At 45.0% G+C, this 14,111-nt stretch overlaps 3 protein-coding genes across 3 annotated transcripts; 1 reads left to right on the top strand and 2 right to left on the bottom strand.

The window, feature by feature from the left end:
- Positions 1 to 326: 326 nt before the first annotated feature.
- Positions 327 to 9,523, top strand: LOC131266404 (E3 ubiquitin-protein ligase listerin). Its single transcript, XM_058268912.1, has 13 exons — positions 327 to 433; positions 597 to 1,195; positions 1,279 to 2,635; positions 4,009 to 5,127; positions 5,195 to 5,470; positions 5,560 to 5,786; positions 5,888 to 6,071; positions 6,154 to 6,337; positions 6,408 to 6,490; positions 6,580 to 7,056; positions 7,132 to 7,246; positions 8,695 to 9,098; positions 9,163 to 9,523. The coding sequence occupies exons 1-13, from the start codon at positions 401 to 403 to the stop codon at positions 9,388 to 9,390; spliced, it is 5,286 nt and encodes a 1,761-aa protein (XP_058124895.1). The 5' UTR covers positions 327 to 400; the 3' UTR covers positions 9,391 to 9,523.
- Positions 9,474 to 10,496, bottom strand: LOC131266405 (chymotrypsin-2-like). Its single transcript, XM_058268914.1, has 3 exons — positions 10,436 to 10,496; positions 9,819 to 10,381; positions 9,474 to 9,745 (listed from the first exon to the last, which is right to left on the bottom strand). The coding sequence occupies exons 1-3, from the start codon at positions 10,491 to 10,493 to the stop codon at positions 9,596 to 9,598; spliced, it is 771 nt and encodes a 256-aa protein (XP_058124897.1). The 5' UTR covers positions 10,494 to 10,496; the 3' UTR covers positions 9,474 to 9,595.
- Positions 10,497 to 11,385: 889 nt separating this feature from the next.
- On the bottom strand, positions 11,386 to 12,448 carry LOC131263009 (chymotrypsin-2-like). The gene is made up of 3 exons (XM_058265131.1): positions 12,391 to 12,448; positions 11,774 to 12,336; positions 11,386 to 11,699 (listed from the first exon to the last, which is right to left on the bottom strand). The coding sequence occupies exons 1-3, from the start codon at positions 12,446 to 12,448 to the stop codon at positions 11,550 to 11,552; spliced, it is 771 nt and encodes a 256-aa protein (XP_058121114.1). The 3' UTR covers positions 11,386 to 11,549.
- Positions 12,449 to 14,111: the final 1,663 nt, after the last annotated feature.

Here is a 14,111-nt window from a genome sequence, read left to right on the forward strand (position 1 = left end):
TAAGCCCTTAACGGGGCAGGCATGACCAAGAGGTCGTTACGCCAAGAAGAAGAAGAAGAAGATGACATTTTGAAGCAAGCAAGTTTTTTCAATACAAATATTATTCTATGTATTTGGACTTTGTTACAAAATTTAGAAAAATTTCGGATCCAGAGCAGTTTGAACAAGTCCCCAGCCGAATCAAATCTGATCCGATTCTGTCAAATGGGATCCAATCCGATAGCATCTGTCAAGAGCTCAAGTAGTCCAGGTGCGATTCTGACAACACTAGCTACGAGTCTGTTGAGGTTTCTAGTCGCGCTTCTTCAGACGTGTTGTTTTCGAAACGGAATTACGGATATTCTAGTGAAACGTTTTGTCGTGATAGACTTGATACTTCACATAATCAACTACTAACATCATGGGTGGGAAGCGAACGAAAAATAACACAAAGGTAAGTGATTTTTCCACATCAGCTACCCTTGCCGACGTGGTCGTAGTATCTCGGTGATACAACATATCAATTTCACAATCCACGCCATCTCGACGGCCTGCCACTGCTGTGATGATGCATCGATATAACCTTCCTCCCCTTGCTTTCGCTCCCCACCAATCAGCCATCGAGCAGCGGACGCAGTGCGGAACTGCTCGGTACCTCCGTGCCGACCCTGTTCGGGTTTTCCGCACTGGACAGCACCAGCATGCCGGTCGTGCCAGGATTTGTGCAGATCGATGCCGGCGCTGGCGACGAAACGATGGATCCCAACCTGGACGACACGCTCCAGATAGTGCTGCGTAAGATGCTGAAAAAGGATCCGGTCACGAAAACGAAAGCCCTGCTCGAGTTCACCGAGCTGATCAATAGTGCCGAGCTGGAAGTGGTGAAAGCGGTGCTACCGTTTTGGCCCCGTCTGTTCGTCAACCTTTCGACGGATGCGGAACATCGCGTTCGCGAGACGGCCCAGCAGGCGCAGGCAGCAATAGTGGCACGTGCCGGGAAGAACATTGCCCCGTTCCTGCGTCAGCTGGCACCGGCCTGGATTTCGTCGCAGTACGATACGTATGCCCCGGCGGCCAGTGTTGCATCGCAGTCGTTCAACAGTGCCTTCCCGCCGGGGAAGGTAAACGAGGTGTTTGTGTATTGTGAAAATGAAATACTCGATTACTACACGAAGAACCTTACCGTCCATACGGCCATCACCTTGAGCAATCCCAAGTGAGTATCCTGACGCGCAACGGGCGTTGAATCGAACAGTGTCCTTCTATCGTTTGTTCTTGGTTTTGTCTGCCCACCGACAGGTCTCATACGCCGGAAGAATGTGAAAACAAATACCAGCGTGTGCTCATTTCGAGCCTTCGAGGGTACGCCCTTTACCTTGGCAAAATTCCAGCTGAAAACCTGAAAAAATCAGCGGAAAAAAATACTAAACTGCTCGAGAGTCCCAAATTCTGGACGTACCACAAGCACAAAACGGCCGCCATTCGGTCCGCCTGGTTCGAGGTCATCTCGGCCTTGCTTCAACACGCGGTCTTTCTGGTGGAACAACATCAGGCCCAGGTAACGACCAGTGTGTTCCAGTTCTTGGACGAAAGCGACCCAACCGTCGTTTCGCACGTTTGGAGCTCGATCGTGATGATACAGGCGAACTTGCCCGGCTGGCATACGCACCTGAACTTCGACAAGGCGGTGTTTCCAAAACTATGGAAGCTACTGAAGAGTGGCGGAGATGGTAACGCTGCCTGCGTTTACCCGCACATGCTCCCACTGGTGTCGGGATTTACGCGCGAAGTGCTCGGTGCGGACCGGTTGGCAAAGTTTTACGGGTTGTTCTTCGAGAGCATGAACGAAGGCCTAAAGGTGGTACAGTCGAGCCGTGCGGATGTCTCGGCCGTCTCACAGGCATACTATGAGGCATTCCAGTACGTGGTCCTGCAGGTGCAGCGGGACGAAGCGATGGCGGAGAACGAGCGGACGGAATTTTGTCTCAATCTGCTCGAGCACCACCTGATAGGGGTGATTGCTTGGTGCATAACGAGTGAAGCGGCCTGCGGCAAGTACGTGTTTCAAAACATGGCCAACCTACTGGACCACTGGTGTCAGCACAGTGGGACGCACAAACTTTACGAACGGCTACTGGTGACCTTCTGGGAACGGCTGTACGGCGTGGTGAAGGAGAGTGTCAACAACAAAGAAAACGCATCCACCATCACCGATTCGCACGTGGATCTGGTGCAAAACCTTAAGCGAACCTCCCACAAGCGTGTCAAATTTGCGGCGCCGGTGGTGGAAAGCCACGATGCGGTCGACGGTGCCGGCAGCTGTCCACTTACGACCGGTGACCACGCGAGCCGCTTCGAAAACCAACTGCAACTGCTCGTTTACCGCATCTGTCAGTTGTACATTGCCAAAATTAGCGTCGAGCGCGACGAAGGATATATTTTGCAGCTGGAGTTTTTGATCCGAGCGTTCCAGTGCCACGAGCTGTTCGTCTTTCTGGCGGACGGAAGCGAAAACATCAAAACGCTCTTCGAAACCTTCGCCCGGTGGTTGCAGGACGGGAAACTACAGTCGGAATACATCGTTGAGCTGATTATGATTCTGTACAAATATCTTGACGCATCGGAGCGCATCGCTTTGCTGAACAAATGGATAAAGGTATGTGGTTTCAAGTTGTTCATTCATTTGATTATATCTTCTTATATTTTAATTTCTTTTTAACTGACATTGGAATAGTAGTAGGATAATTTAAAATGGGGTTTAAGCCGTTTGACTTCTTCCGTCTCTTTATTTAAGTTTACACTCACCATATGTACATATACATCTAATCATGGCATGCTGCGGCTATCCAGTCGCTTCTTTCTGACACAATTTTCTTCAACACTTAATCGAAATGCGCATTCTTGCCTTTTTTCAAAACCAATCACTAATGGAAAAAACAAAAGTCCAAAAGAATCGTGTCTGCGCATTTTTTTGGCGTTTGTTTGAGGATATTTACGATCGCGTGACGACGCGAGACAACCGTGTCTTTTGATACGCATTCAGTTGTCCGTTCAATTGTTTCAGGGGTCGGCAAGCTTATTCGTGAAAAAATGTGAAATTATCATTACATTGCATTGGATATGTTTTGCTATGTTTCTCATACTTACACTTGAGGTTAAACATTTTATTCAACTTGGTTGAAAGATTAGAAATACTTTGGTTTGTCGTACTTACAGTCACTTCATACTCTGAAAAAGTTGTGTTAGATAAGATAACAAGTTTCAAGTTTAGTCAAACTGTAACTAATCTCCAAACACTTCTACAACTTTTAGCGTACTCATATTGTGGGTTGCGAGCAATGACATGCATTCACCTTATAGTCAATAGTATAACCATTTCCATCGTTGAAATGGCACGAACATAAATCAATGCCCTTTTGTCCCGTTTCGTTTGTTTTGCCCCCCCTTCATTGGTTCCACCGTTTGTGTAGGCAATTTGCTTGGTTTGTTTATTTGCAAAAACTTTGCAGAGCCGCACGCGACGCACGGGAATCCTGGCATCAAAATGTTAAAGTTGATCTAACAGGTGAAAAATAAAACTTCAATGTGATTGGCGTTCCGCCAGCCGTGCAGTGACCTCTAAGGCCGTTGGGGGAAAAATAATTAAATGTCATGGCGAGAACTTTGAATATAGGTCGAAGAGCATGGTTTATGTTCAGGACTGTTTCTTTTCTTACCTTCGTAAGCCAGACTTTCCAAATACGCCTGGGGTCACTTCGGTATACCGATAAAGGGTTTGGGAAATGCGTACACGATGTTTATGAAATTTGTGCTAACATATTTTTTTTTACGATATATCATACTTATAAACGTTCATATAACAATTACGATTGGGTTTGAGATGTATGGAAATTTAAATTTTAATTAATTAAGCAACAACTCAAATTTTTATGACTGATTTTGACTAGTTTGACGGCATGTTACGTAATCTTTATTAAAACCAAATTTGTGTAGGTATGTTTTAAAATTTTGGAATTAAATCTCTTTCAGATGGCAAATAAGACAGTGCAAAGCTGGATCATTATGCGTGCCCTCAGCCATCCGCTGTGTCAGGAGCCCAACATAAAGCAGTTCCTTTCGCAGCCGGAAGTGACCAACAACATCGTCAACTGTGCGCACAGTGTGGCCACCGGGGACACGAAGGACAATATGATTCTACTTCAAAAGTGTTTCTTCGTGACCAGCAGCGGCGAAATACTGATCGACGAGCAAACGTGCCGAAAGATACTCGATACCGTGGCAGCCCCTCTGGGCGACCCATCCAAGGAAGAGCTGCACGATGGATGCATCAGCTTTCTGGCTCAGATAATGCCCGTCATCTGCTCTGATGCTCGATTGACCGAGCTACATCGGATGCTGTTCTGTACGCTGTTTGAATTCACTGTGCAAAATGTGGTATCCGATCACCTTTCGGATGATACACTGTGGGAAGCGACGACAGCCTGGCAGGATGCGCTCGGCGGGGAAGATATTGAGTTGGATGGCCCGTTAATCGAACGGTGCGTCAGCGAGATGGACAAACGTTTGCGCGAGCTGGCCACCACGGGCGGGGACGGTGCGAACACTCTAGAGCTGGTGGAAAAGCTTGCCGAAGTTACAGCGAAACTGCTCGCCTGTTCGACGGAGGCGAATAAACGCAATGAACAGGAACGATGCAAGCAGCTCATCGGGATGTGGAAGGAACTATCTGCCAAAAGTGCGACCGAAGAGATGGCCCAAGCGGAAGCGACGGCACAACTGGCGGAGTACATCGAACTGCTGCTTGGAAAACTCACCACCAATCGAACGAAATCTCCCACTCTAACGATGACGAACGAAGAGTTTAGCAGCAAAATGAAAAGCTCGCTGGTTCGAGCAGTCCATACGCTGAGTGTCGTGGTTAAACTGTCCTGTAAGGTGAAAGCAAAGCCAGTGTTGGCAGTGAAAGATAAGATGGAACAAGACAAATCGAACGATTGTGAGGAAATGGATGTGTGCGACGACGACGACGAAGACGCAAGTGATGAGATGCTTATCTTACGCAGTTGGTCCGAATTCGTTTACGAAAAAGTACTGTCTGTGATATACCTGGCCACCGTGGGGGAAACTATTCTATACAATACGGAGCAGGTGAGAATTGGACGCGATTTCCAAAATTTATCAATACCACTTTAATTTAACCGTTTCTCTTCCGTAGTTGGAACCAATGGTGGAATGCTTGATAATTGCTGTGCAGGAAAAGCTGTCCCTTTTGCTAACGAATGCTCCCCCGGGTGTACTGGGGGAAATAAAACGAAGGTTGTTTGCCCTTTCGAACGAACACGGTATGCTTTGGGCGAAGAGTCTTGGCACGCTGCTCGTGGTTGATCAGTACGCGGAGAAAGATAGTGGACCGGTGCTATTGTACGAGGATGCATCAACTACCGCAAGCAATAACAGTGAGGATCTTATGGCGTACATAAACATTCTGCAGGTTAGTATTTATCTATGAAGTGCGATCAATCGCCCTAATGGTACTTTAAAAAAAAAAACTGATGTTCTTTTTCATGTGGGTTTTTGTAGAGTTTGGCGGCCAAAATGGATCAAAAGTGTCTCCCGATCGGACCGAATCTGTTCGAAAACTATTTCGACATACTGGTGAAGCTTTGTTCGGCGCGCTGCCTAATAGAAAATCATTTCTCGTCGAACTACAACGAACTGAACGATCGTAAAATTATCGGCAACTGTTTGATCGTGCTGCACGAGCTGATCTCGCGCCAGACGACCAACAAAATGTTGCTCTACAATTGGTAAGCCTTTGCCTTGTTAAACCCACTTGTATAATTTAACTTTAAAACATCTTAAGAACATTTAAGGTCTTAACACGTGTTTGAATCCTATACTTTTTTAGCGATCTTAATAATGCGGACGAAAACAAAATCTTCCTTGACGCCGAGGTGGCAAATGTTCTTACGATTGTGCTGCGTTATTTCCCCTCCGAGTTGGATATCAGCAAATGGGATTTTATTCGTATTGCGCTCAGTTCGTGGACACTTACCGTTTCGAAGAGCTTTAACAACTTCCGTTCGCACAATGTAAGCACGAGCAATAAGTTAACGTGATGAAAGTAATCGCATTACAATTGTTGGATTTGGGTATTGTTATTTGTTACCGTAGATTTCTCTCTTCATCGCCTCGATATTCCGGTTGTTCAACGGATTGACGCTGTATTTCGGTGAAGAGCGAAAGCGAAGCTCTTCGGAACTGTTGAGCAACGTTATCGAAGAGTGGGACAATGTATTTGCGAAGGATGTGAACCTGGTGCTACTGAGGGCATATGTCGGCATTGTTAATGAAATAGGTATGTGTTCGTCGCGTTATGTGGACTCTAAATGGGGTAACTTTAATCATTCCGAATTGGTTTTTTTCAGATTGTAAAAGAAAAATAGACCAATACTTCATCGATACCATCAGTCCCTACGTTGAATCTGTGGACTTAAGTTTTGTTTTAAAGGTAAGCATGTGGTCAAAAACAACAATTTGAAGAGAATAGTCTCGCCTGGCTTTGCCTTATTCGCAATCTTTACGGTTTTGTTTTTTCAGGCCAATAAAATAGACGGAAAAACGTCGCTCGATGATCTGCTAGCGTTTGCTCTCGTAAATATTCAGCACTGGAACAAGCGCGTCCGTTTTGCCGCCACTACAATACTTCGGTCCCTAGCGATCGGTTTGATCCAGCGCGATCTTGATCAGTTGCAGAAGCGTAACGAGTCGTCCGAGCAGCACCAAAAGAGCGGCGAAGAACCGGAAGACAGTTGGCATCTGCTGCAGCGGTTCAAGCCGGAGCTCGATCAGTTTGAGAACGTTCTGGGTGAATTCGTGGCCGATTTCAGCTACAAAGCGACGGAGGTAGATGGAGCGGTCGTTAAAACGGTTGACGATGATCGACTGCAAGAAGCGAGATCCCGTTGCATGTCGTTTCTGCTACTGTGGGACTGTATTCTCGGTATCTGTGCCAAAGCCCCGTCCGAGTTGCGGTCCATCTATGCTTCCTGGATATCGCGTAACAAATTTGAACAAGTGAGTATTGTGATGGGGAACCGACGTTCTTATTCAGCAAGTTTTGGTATTGATTACATAAAATTTTTATTCCAGCTTCTATTACCTGTACTGTTTAAGCTAATGCCACAGGAAATTCTACGCAATCCCGATTCGTGCGCCGTTTACGGTCAGACGATGTTTTCCAGCTTGGAGTGGAATCAAATTAAAAGTAAGTCACACATCAAACCATTGCTTTCGGATCCGGTTCGGGATGTTCATCTTCTTGCTCAATTTCATCTAATTCTGAATCTGCCTCAGGCATACGTTCTATGGCTGTGTCCATGCCTTCCTCAAACGGTTGTGTTGTATCCTCCGAAATAGTGCGCGATGATACGCGAAGTTTTATTACTGTTTCTGATTTCGTATCCCAAACAGTGTCCTGGTGTGTTGTGTCTTCTTCGTCTTCGTTGAGTGATGATTCTTGGTTGTCGCTTCCATTTTCCACCCATTCCACCGCTCCTTGTAGTGTATCATTGACAAGTTCTTGTGAAAATTTCTCATATTCATCTGCAACAGTGGCAGTAGTGGTTGTACTGTTCGGTGACAATTCGAAGGCACTGGAATTAACTGAAACAACACTTGCGGTCGAAGCGCCCGCGGTTTCCAGTGACATTCCCGTGGCTGCCATTAGACGCCAAATCCAATGACCTATTTTTTCAGCCAATTCCATATAAAACTGCTCTGTTATGTTTCCGTCTTGGCTGCAATCATTGTTTGAGAAATCTACAAATCGGCACAAACAACCATAAAGCGCTTGGGCAATGCGTTGTGCATCCTCCTCGAGGGCCACCGTAGGGCCGTTAAGGTAATAATCCCTTGTAGCCGCAGCTAGCCGTTGCATTGTATCTCTCAGAAGCAACCTTTCCATACGGTACAGTTTCCTAAGCAAGGTTTTTTCCTGCTTTGCCCGATGCCGCCGCCATAAGGCGTCATCCTGACGTTGCTGCCTGGCGTACGCGATTGACTCCGAGATGGTCACGAAAAGTTGAGGCTCCAAAAGATGTTCCAACTGATGCTTTTGTTTCGTGGATAGTTGGGATGAATAACGTTCCAGTGTTGCCTTGACATGGGTAGGACTAGGCTTCGCAAGTACCTTAACACGGTTCGTTACCCCTGGTAGCTTCCGGACGATGTAGTGCGCTCGCTTCGGTTCCATCTGTATAAGTTGTCCAGGCATGAGAGACTTATTGAAACATCAAATGATCAGTTTTGTCTTACCCTCTCGGTTCGTTTTGCTAAAATATTTATATGATCGGATGGTTGGAGCATCTCGCGATCCAGAATGAAATTTCCGCTGTGTTGGCATTGCTTGTACCGTGGAGGGCTTGGTAGAATCAACTTTTGTACGGTCGGCCCCTGACGATGGGCTTCTTGTCGTTTTTTATGTGTTTCGCGCTTTCGTTTAGCAATTCTTTCCTTCGTACCTGTTTTTACTTCATCCTCCAAAGATGTCACCGGTAAATTTTGAGAAAACCGCTCGTCGACATCGACAGAATTAGTTTGTTGACAAGAATTTTCCATGATCTCCCACAACATACCTTGTTTCAAATGGCACAAGTCAATGTTAACTACGATTTTCTTTAATTTTATTAAACTCCATTCGCTATGGCTACTTAGATCCAAATGTGAAGCTGGATCGCTACGCCTGTCATCTATACACGCAAACGTTGCGCCATCTACCGGTGATCGTGCGTCGATGGTTTAACGGTCTGAACCATCGACACTCGACGATTGTGAGCAAGATAACGGCTAACTGTGTGTCCGGACTGCTATGCCAGGAAGAATTCCAGGCCTTAGTAGAGCGCAAAGATCGGCAGGACAATATGCAGATCAAGGTACACTCGGCCATGCGCCAGGTGACGGCTGTCTATTCGATCGACGAGGCCAAGATGGAGCTGCACATAACGCTACCGAACAATTTCCCGCTCGGCGCCGTCACGGTGGAAGGAGGCAAGCAAATCGGTGGCCGTTTACAGTCCCGCCAGGTTGTCATGCAACTCTCCATTTTCCTCACCCATCAGGTAGGTTCGTCGGCATCGAAATGCATAGCCTTTTAGGGTGACTAACTTTATTTCCACTCCTCAGAACGGATCCATCGGAGACGGATTGTCGTTGTGGAAGCGCAATCTTGATCGCAAGTTTGAAGGTGTGGAGGAATGTTACGTGTGCTACAGTGTGATCCACCAGGACACGTGCCAGCTGCCGAAGCTTTCCTGCAAAACGTGCAAGAAAAAGTTCCACGGTCCCTGTCTTTACCGCTGGTTTAGTACGAGTAACAAATCAACGTGTCCAATTTGCAGGAATATATTTTAATTAAAGAGCTCGTCAACGATTCAAGTATCTTACCGAGATCAAGACATATTCTCAGAAAATGAAACAAAAAAACATGTATAGTTTAGGTACAGTAGAATACAGGAATTGTACGTTGCCTTTATTGAACTGAAAATGTATGCAGCGAAACTAAATAAAAAAAAAAAAGCAAAATCAGATTACTTCGCGACACAAACAGAGGGGCTTTCTAAGAGTTATTAGCCATCGTGGTACGCAGCCAGTCGTGGTAGTACGACACTCGGGCATGGGCATCAGGGTAGCCTTCGCCACATGGCACACCCCAGTTGACGAGGCCAACTAACTTGCCCTTGTACACGAGCGGACCACCGGAGTCTCCCTGAAATAAGAATAACAAAAGGATATTGACTGCTTTGTTACAATTCTTTCCTGTCATCCGCTTGATTACTTACATTGCATGCACCTTGTCCCGCCTTAGTGAATGTGCACACATGGCCAACATCTACATCGGGACTGTTGTTATGCAGACGCTTACACTCTTCGTAGTTCACATAGTTTAGGTCGATCGTTTGAAGCTTGTTTGGAAGTGGTCCCCACGAGGAGAGAAGACCCCATCCGGTCAGAGTGACGGTAGCGTTGTCCGGAAGCTCGTGCTCGGAGTATTCGATCGGTTGCACGAACTCGTTAAACTCGAAGGCCTTCTTCAGCTTTACCAGCGCCACGTCGTTGTGATAAACTGGTTTGTTGAATCGACTGTGATAGAAAAACGCCTCCACCTCGTACCGTTGGCCACCATAATCGAGCAGATTCGTTCCAGCTAGAACGATCATTTGACGAGGTTCTAATACAAAAACACAGTGAGCAGCTGTGGCCACCCATTTGCTGGCAACGATCGCACCACCACACGAGTGACCGGAACCAGTCTGAAGGGACACCTGGAAGGGAGCTGCACCTGGTTTGGCATCAGCACCGCCAACGACGCGCCATCGCGCCATGGCCTCATCCGCAGGCTGACCTGTAAAGAATGGATTTGTACGCAAGCTATCTTGCAGTTTTAATATCACCTTACCCGAACTGCTGCCGAGGCTTAAAGCCACACTTAATACCACAACCACAAAGGATCTCATGCTGTGTCGTCAACGTTGTGCTACTTTATACTGCTTCTGTCCACCATTCTGGCAGTATTTATACTTATTTTACATTTGCCTTATCGCTGATTTCAAGAGTGCTTCAAAATAGTTATCAAAAAATCACATCCGTACCGCGATAACGGAAACTAGTTTTGAAGAGGGTTATCCGTTATGCAGCTCTCAGACACCTCTCAAGAAAGCATACCAAAACCTGTTGAAAATTTTGCCTACAAGTACTTAGAACGAGTGATGTCTTACTCATCAGAAGGTTGAATGAGTTTTATTTGATGATGATGTTATTTTCAGATAAGTTTTTTTCTTGCTTCACAATGCCCCATTCATATTTTCTATTGCTAGCTCGCGGACGGTTTTGGCTCACCTGTTTATCGGTTCAGCCCAGGTGAACTTCAAAGGCAGTCAGGGTCGATTTGAGAGTGAGGGTAATTTGCAGGCCGTAACAAATCTCGACGTTTTAGGGACCCTCTCTATTGTTTCACCCCATGGAACAGTGTAAATCTTCTTTGGGATATTTCATTCGATGATCATTCCTAGAAGTCAGCTCATGGTATCTGGTACTCATGGGTATACGAATTAGTAAAATTATAGATGGATTGGTATGCATTATTTTGGTATGAAGTCTCTTAAAGTTTACGAACTATCTCTTCAGCAAATGGGACTATTCGTTTCTAAAGAACGAGCTAATGTTAGTTGATGGCTTGTGTCCAAACATAGTTGTTATACTAAAGCATGTAACATTTCACAGCCCAGCAAAGGACTAGCCGTTAGTTTTATTCTTAAAATTGTTGATCGATTAATAGTTCGTTCTGTTTCGTGAATAATTACATTTTGCATTTTGTTTTTTTTATCTTTTTATTAAAATCCTCTGCGATCTACCGGTGATCAACTGTCCTATTTACGAATTTGCCACAGGATTTCACCACAAAGAACCAGAAAAGATTTCACATTGCCAGCAAAAGAAACATCTAACGCGTATAATGTCGTATCAGTGGAAGGGAATAGGTTGGATGACCATGTTGTGAATAATGTTGTAGTTTAAGCATTGTTTGCCATCGTGGTACGCAGCCAGTCGTGGTAGTACGACACTCGGGCGTAGGCATCGGGGTAGCCCATGGCACACGGTACTCCAAAGTTAACCAGTCCAACCAACTTGCCCTTGTAAACGAGCGGACCACCGGAGTCTCCCTGCAATGCACGAAAGAGATATTTTAGGATATTGGATTTGAAGGCAAAACCATGTCCTCAGCACGATTACTTACATTGCATGCACCTTCTCCCGCCTTAGTGAATGTGCACACATGTCCAACATCCACATCTCCGCTGTTGCCGTGGAGGCGCTTGCACTCTTCGTAGTTCACATACTTCAGGTCGATCGTTTGAAGCTTGTTCGGAAGTGAACCCCAAGCGGAAAGTCGACCCCATCCGGTCAGAGTGACGGTAGCGTTGTCCGGAAGCTCGTGCTCGGAGTATTCGACCGGTTGCACGAACTCGTTAAACTCGAAGGCCTTCTTCACCTTCACCAGCGCCACGTCGTTGTGGAAAGTCGGTTTGTTATAGCGGCTGTGGTAGAAAAACGCCTCCACCTCGTGCTTTTGACCACCACTATTGAGCAGATTGGTTCCAGCAAGCACGGTCATTTGACTGGGTTTTGACCCGTACACGCAGTGAGCAGCCGTGGCCACCCATTTGCTGGCAACGATCGCACCACCGCACGAGTGGCCGAAAAGAGTCTGCAGCGACACTTGGAAGGGAGCTGCACCAGGTTCGGCATCAGCACCGCCAACGACGCGCCAACGCGCCATGGCCTCATCAGCAGGCTGACCTGTAAAGAATGAATTTGTACGCAAGCTCTTTTGCAATTTTAATATCTCCTTACCCGAACTGCTGCCGAGGCTTAAAGCCACACCAAGTACGAGAACCTCAAAGGACTTCATAGTTGTTTTACAACGTTGTGCCGATTTCTGTACTTGATGTCCACCGATCGGTCAGTATTTATACTTATTTTAAATTTGAAAACTGTATCATTACTCATGAGGGTGCTTCAGAATAATCAATTATAAGCTCTTCTGAACCGCGATAGTGAAGATAGGTCACAGGTAGTGTTGGGTCGTGCGCTACTGTGCTAGCCAACACACACTGCACAGTAAAGTGTGGCACTACACATGACACAGAAAAAAATTGTGGTACCACAGTAAAGTTTTACTAAATAATACAGCCATAACGTTATACCAATGATTTGTATGAACCGTTCTTTGGTTCCTTGGTGTACCAATTCCATAACTACCATAGGATTGGAATAAATCGTCCAGTCTTTAGAATTTTGAACATCGTTATCACATAATCGAAACATTATTATTTGTATAAAAAAAAACTGCCACCATACGAAAAAAAGGCTACAATTGAAGCCCAATAGGCACAAATATACTTGAAATAAAAACGAAAAAAATCTAAAATTCCAAAAGCAGGATTTTCGAATAGATCAACTTTTAACAACTAATGATTTCTTATAAGGTTCAGTGTTCTTGTTTTAAACGCTGGCTCTAATTGCTTATCGATTATATATTAAGGTTAAGCTACAGCCCTTATCGAGCATGCATAATATCAAGCAAAATTATGCACCTTATCCGTGTTATTCCTTAGAAAATGTATACTTATTTTGTATTGTTCAATTCTGGGATACTTTTGCATCCTTTTGTGATTATTTGTACGCGCATAGTTACCACACTCTGCACACCATTTTTGAACCGAATATTTTGACCACACTGAACATTTTGAATCGAAAAGGTGTTGCTTACTAAGTAGAGACACTGTATGACTGTATGACACTAGCACAAATGCACAGCACAGTAAATTGTGTGTGGTACCACACAGCGGCTCATCGAAAAGTGTTACTTTACCCAACACTAGTCACAGGTACAGTCACAGTTCCCATGCAACTCGCTGCCTCGGTGGATTTCCTTTGTGGGAGGGTTCATAAGACCGCGTAAACATTGCCGTTCCATTGATTCTTTCAAGTACTGAAATCCAAAGCTCATACATAATTGCCTCCAAAGTACTTGTGCACTGCGAAAGTAACGTGCGCCAAAGATCAACGACAATCCGCAGCATGAAGAGAGTGAGGGTGTAGCTTTGATCAAATGCTTCGAGCATGGCCTCAGACATACACTTTTCTTGGGGTACACTTCAATCTGTGAAAGTCCCCTGTCAAGTACTCTTGGATCAATCCCTCCAAATCACCTAACTCATTGGATTTCATACTTTGTTGTTCCGTTATCAAAAAGTGGAGAAATTTGAGCTGAAATGAGTCAACGGTTGTTGTTGTTGATTAGAAGAACCGTCTAATTAGTACTGTAATATGTAATGTTTAACTGTTTTATAGAATATCAAATTAACAAAATATAATTTACACATTTACATTTCATAAAAAGATTAATTTTATTGGATGTCATGGGTATGTTAATTTCCTTCAGTACTAATTATTTCCTTCAATGTTTAATTGTTTTTATTGAGTAAATTTATTAACCACTTTTGGAGTAAATATAACATAATTTCAGGTAACCGAACAAAAATTAATTATATGATTGAATCAACAATTGC

This window comes from Anopheles coustani, chromosome 2 (genome assembly GCF_943734705.1).
Source record: "Anopheles coustani chromosome 2, idAnoCousDA_361_x.2, whole genome shotgun sequence".
NCBI classification, from domain to species: domain Eukaryota; kingdom Metazoa; phylum Arthropoda; class Insecta; order Diptera; family Culicidae; genus Anopheles; species Anopheles coustani.